Source organism: Hemibagrus wyckioides, linkage group LG20 (assembly GCF_019097595.1).
Source record: "Hemibagrus wyckioides isolate EC202008001 linkage group LG20, SWU_Hwy_1.0, whole genome shotgun sequence".
NCBI lineage: Eukaryota > Metazoa > Chordata > Actinopteri > Siluriformes > Bagridae > Hemibagrus > Hemibagrus wyckioides.
In genome coordinates, this window is record NC_080729.1 from 12,835,441 (window position 1) to 12,841,440 (window position 6,000).

At 40.1% G+C, this 6,000-nt stretch overlaps 1 protein-coding gene across 1 annotated transcript in view; it reads right to left on the reverse strand.

Annotated features, from left to right (window-relative positions):
* gpc1b (glypican 1b) overlaps positions 1–5,633 on the reverse strand; it is a 78,676-nt gene extending 73,043 nt beyond the window's left edge. The window contains exon 1 of the mRNA XM_058418433.1: positions 5,067–5,633. Coding sequence (XP_058274416.1) covers positions 5,067–5,220 — 154 coding nt within the window. The 5' untranslated portion in view covers positions 5,221–5,633. The remainder of the gene's footprint in view (positions 1–5,066) is intronic.
* Positions 5,634–6,000: the final 367 nt, after the last annotated feature.

The window sequence follows — 6,000 nt, forward strand, 5'->3', positions numbered from 1 at the left end:
AAGTCTCTTTAATGTGCATGAATACAATGCTGTAATACCATAATCACAGTACAGGTCTTCAAAATTCTGAATGTTAAACAGTATATCAGTATATCTTTGGTGTACTTACTTCCTGGTATGCATGGTATACTATATACGTTTGGAAGAGATTCTTGAATCTGTACTGAATGGCAATTTACTTGGTATTTGCATCTGTTAATCCACATGCTGCACAACCCAGTTTACAGAATGTTCTTTCAGATGTAGCTTGCAATAGCAGGGAAAAAAACTGATTTTACCCAACAGCTCTAAGCTAGTATTTTGGTTTCTTCCTCATCACTTAACATTAGTTATTAATTATAGGTCTGTTCATTAACCTAAGAAAATTAATTAACAAGGCAAAACTAAAATGATTATATTTGACAAAAACAATTCACAACAAAATGGCAAATGATTACCAGATTGATGTTCTAATTACCATTGCCTTCTCTTTTATCGTTCCTTGAAGACATGCCTCATTTATGTTACTAGCTGTCAGGGATGTGGTCTTGTGTGGGTTGGAACCAGGAAGTGAGGGGTCAGAAACAGTGGTTCTGTAATCACTTAAGTGTACACACCTGTTTCTTGTTCCCTTGCTGCATATTTTTTCCCTATTGCCCCTCAGTAGGTAGTTGGAAGCCAGAGCATAAGCCTGTGTTCACATGCTGAGCCTGTATGAGACTATATGGCTTACAGGGTGGTTAAAATGTTGTGATTTATTGATTTATATTTGGTATTTGTTTTCCACGTTTCCTTACCTCTGCTCGCTAAACAGTGAAAATAAAAATAGTACAGATGCTTCTGTCTGTGTTCTCCTGGGCTATTGCTATAGAGTTATCATGCATACCTTCATATTTTGATGATCTGAAGTTAGCTAGTAAGAGAAATGAGAACAATAAGAAAAAATAAGAATTTAAATTAACAAATGATTACATTTTGAGGTTAGTAATAGTTAGTTATTTATTTACTAGTGTGTCTATGAATTGCATAAGACCGGCCACTTAGCACAATACACCAGAGCATCACACCCATATGTGGGCCTTCCACAAAATGGAACTAGACAAATGTACAGATAGCTCTGCATTACAGTTTCCATACACTGGAACTAGGGAGCCTAGTCCAAAACATTTTCCAGCATGATAATGCCCCTGTACATGAAGACATGCTTTGCCAAGGTTGGTTTGGAAGAACTACACCAGTGGACTGCACAAAGTTCTGACCTCAACCTCTCTGAATATCTGAAATTTTAACTGCACCCTAGGCCTCCTCTTCCAACTTTAGCGCCTGACCTTACTAATGCTTTTATAGCTGAACTGGCAAATCCTCACAGACACTTGAAATCAACAGGAAACCTCCACATTCTCTACATGTATTGTGTCCTTCAAAGTTGGCGGTAGCCTCCTCTCGCCCTTTTCTACCTTGGTGAGTTTGTTTCTGTATATTACTAACCTATATTTGCTATCACTCTCCTTGTTGTTTGCTGTGTTTTCTCTATGAGCTTGAATCTTGTAGTTTTTACTCTCACTGCTGGGTTGGCTTCACCCTACTAGCCAACAGTCATGGTTGAGTTCTTTTCAGCCCCACTATTACACAATGTTTATTATCCAATTTGGTATTAGTTGGAATGGAGAGAAAAAGGTTCAAAATCACAAAGCCACCTTTAGTTCACTAAAACCTGGTTCTGCCTCTCACAAACCTTAGGCTGGGAGAATCATGCCTTAAGAACCCCTGGTAGGCATAAAAGGTCAGGCCCTAGACAGACTCCTAGACACCTACTACACCTCTAACATTGCTCCTCTAGAATTGTGAAAACTTTGCTTGTTGGACAGCAACTACATTGGATTGGTAGACTAGGGTTAGGGTTCAATGGCTTCTGATTTGTTGCAGGGATACAAACTATACTTCCACCTCCAGCTGTCCACCGTTTCAGCACTCAAGGCTTTGTCAATATCAGACCGCAACAAAGTTATTGATGTGGCCTAAGAATCTGTTACCTTTAAGACAAAGGTCAAAGAGTCAAAGAGGTAAATGCCACAGTCAAAAACAAGGAGTTCTACCACACCTGGATAGAAAGAATTATACTTTTTGTCCAGTTCTTGATTTGAGAGGATTCAAGTTTCCCAGACTTTCTGTAGGTTAAGCTTGTCATATGCACATGACATATACACATGACTGTTTCACATCAGTAAATGTTTATCTTTGCCTCCTCTGATATCCAGTGGCATCAAGGTACTGATATATTTGGATGAGTGACTCACATATATTACAGCACTCTTACTCGCACAGAGAATGCTAGCCACCTCAACTTGTGATGGATATTAATAGGTTTGCCAATTAAATTCTGTGAGGCGGTCATGTGTAATACTGGCATCTGCTAAGGATACTTGAATTGACTATGGCAGTCACAGAGGACTGCTGGTGCAGCCTAGGACTGCTGGTTCTACAGGCTTTCCAAGAATTTTTTCAGAAATCGCTGGGCAAGGTATAGGTTGTCAGCACATTGCCTCTTCTCAGAATCCACTAACTTTTCTTCTCTAACACACATTCCTACCATATTATACTTTACCATGTTACAATTCAGCAAGTCCTGCTGTCCCATATGGATAGCAGGTTTTGTCACCTTCAGCCATGTCTCCTGGGTCAACTAGTCTAGATCCTGAGACTAAATAGACCTATCAGTGCAGAACCTGTCTAATGCAAGGGTCCCAAGCACAAGGTCCTTCTATGATCATAGATAGGTGTATCGCAAATAGTGTTCATCTTGTTGTCTTGATCTGGTGCATTACATACATAATAAGTCACATAATAAGTCTTCATCTATGATAAAAGTGTATGTGGCAGGCATCATGTATTATAGGACCATAAATGGTATCTCTCTGGGCTCTCACAGGTGTTTTAATGCCTTTTTACTAAATATGCAAGCTGCCTCTATGTGCCATTATTCCCTTGTGATCTGGCATGAGAGGTTTCCTTTGTGAATTGCTTAACACCTATCACCTACCAATCAACTGGCATGTCATTTTGCAAGCATTCACTTTAAACAAGTGGGAATTTCATGCTCTAGTGATTAACTCAGCTCATATTCATTGCTGTTCTAATGACTCTGGGGTGACCTTGTGGTTGAATCTGGGATAATTGCCCAAAGTCAAATCACCCAACTTTCAATGAAATTGAGCCCTAAGGTATTGTGTGGATCAGACAGCGACGAATCCAATCCTCAGGCTAATTACTCATAAGGGAGTCATAAGGGGCTCCCTTGTTTAAGCAGAGAAAAGCACACTGGGTGGTGGATGTCATCACCATGCCCTACACATGCACATGGGTTAGACACTCATACTGTATTATGACATGCTGCCCAATGAGGAGCTTTTCAACATTATACACAAGCATGCCACTCTAGGAGGTCCAAGCTGCTGCCTTCTGAGCCTCAGCATACAAGTTTTCTGGGTTTAACAATACCTCTCCAAGGCATGTGAGTTTAGCAGTCACCTCTGAGCATTCTGGTACTCATTACATTGTCCAGGTGATTCTAACTGTAACAAAATGTTAGTTCCAGTTATATGTTCTCTTTGACATGGATCTGTCAACTATTCCAGCAGTGATATCATCAATATGTGAATCTTTGTCCTTTACCTTTAGAAGAGCTTTAAACTGATATAGAGGGATCAAAAGTTTAAATTAAAATGTTATAAATAACGGCAAGAATATAAATACCTATGCATGAATTACTCAATGTCACAACTATGCCACTTGAAATTGTCTGACAGACACAATAAATTATAAATGCCCTTTTATACACATCCTACATCCTACCAACTCTGAGGTAAGTCAGATCTGTGATCTCTGAAGCCCACATGTTTAAAAGCTTTCATATGACTTTGAATGCTTTTCAAGAACTCCATATTTCCCCAGTTTCATGCATAAATGGCAAAATGTGTCACCATGAATTGTTTAACAGAAATATACAGTATCTACCAAATACTCCAAGCTGATTTAAGATTAATCTGTCACCGAGAAAAAATAAATGATTAATACAGGCTCTCTGCCAACAATTACACAAAACATGGCACTATCTATAAATCAGTCTGTGTCCAGCATCAGTAACACTAATTTACACATTTTGCCCTCATAAAAATGTCGGACTCCAGCGTTAATGTGTCTGACTGATATACACTCGATTAATCAGTGTGATTGAGGGCATCTTAAAAAAAGCAGGCTTCAATTTACGATATCCACTAGTGGATGCTGCTTTTACAAGTATAATCCCATCATCCCATAAGTGCCTGGCAGCTAATGGTTCATTTTCCTCTATAAATCTTGTGTTGTTTTATCACAAATGAAAAGATTTGCTGGCATCAGCTTTCATGGCACATGTTGGAAGCACACCACTAATAATCCAGCAGGGTGTCAGAACAGGTGTCAGGTGACTGTGTGTGTGTGTGTGTGTGTGTGTGACTGCTACAAAATGACTATGGTCCAGTTTCTGTATGAAGCCAACTGGAATGTCAGCCATACTGGTATCACACTAGCAACACTGGTATCTCAATATCACATCATAACGTACAGTCATATTTCCTATGGAGAATCAAACCAGCCCATGAACAGACACAGCAGCTTCAAATGGGTGACATTCAATGTGCATTATGATGAACTCATCAAGAGTGCAACAATCAAGAAATAAACATTAATAACAAAGGAAGTGATTATATAATATAAAATATGGTTACTGAGCATATTACAGAGCATTGTCATTTTGTGCTGCCAACTTAATCTGCTAGAACTTGCTTCTACTAAAGCATCATGTGTTCTCCCTCACTTATAAATATATGAAACAATACGAAATAATAAATGTTAGTTGTAAGAGTTACAAAACGGAAAATCGTAGGTGCTTTTTTTAAAGGTGCACTGAAAACACTCTCCTCCGGCATGTATCATTTATTTAGGATTCTGCTGAGATTTTACAAAAGCCTCCACCAGTAAGGCTGTTTTGTGCGCTGCGTCCGTTTTGTTCAAAGCTTTAGAGTTGTACAGGTCCCTGACTCACTCACCAGAGATTTGCGCCTGCGGAACACCACTCATGGAGAAGCCCTTGGTGTTGTAGAATTGTCGGAAAGCCGCGCAGCTCCGAGATTTACCGCTCGCGCTTTCTGCGCTCACCGCTCCGGCCAGGACGCACAACACGAGCGCTAAGCGCACATCCATCCCGCACTTCAGATCCGATAAAAAAAAACACACACACAATCAGATAGACGCGTTTTGTGTGAATTCTTGTCCGTCTGAAGATGTCCACGCGTTCAAATTGGCATTCAAGTTCTCTTTCTATCGCTGCTTTTTGTTGCAAAACTGAGAGGCACTGGGGAAAAAATAACGCCTACGCTGCCGGTCTGGTGAGCAATTGCCTTTACTCCGTGCCTGTGATTTGACTACACTTGCGCACCCGCTCCGGTATCTTTATTTAGACAGGTCTTCAATAACGTTTTAAAAAGGAAACTGAATAACGAAACTGATTCGCTCTTGGTCCGGTCCAGACTCAGTGTGCTGCTTCCCCTGCGCTCTCGGGCCGGACAAATGCATAGACAACGCACCGTCAGCCGGCAAAGCACGGGGCATCGAGCTCGCGCGCCTCTAGAGGACGTTACCTCAAAACCTCTTCTTGTAGGAGCCAAAAAGAACGGATTTAGCTTCCAGCTTCCGGTGCCATAGATGCGCTCACTAAACCCGGGACACATTGATCTTCTGAGATCCCTATAGATATACTGACCTTGGTTGTTTTTTTGTTTGTTTGTTTTTTAATAACCAACACATAAGCTTAGAGTTTTTGAGTGTTAATAAAAGTATTTTTTTTGTGTGTGTGAAATGCAAAATATAGTAATCTGGTTTTGGGCCTAAGTCTTAGACCTAGTAAGTCTTACGTTACCATATAAAAGATACAATGTACTCTAGATGGTACTACCATAGTGACAAAGAGATGTAGTTTATATA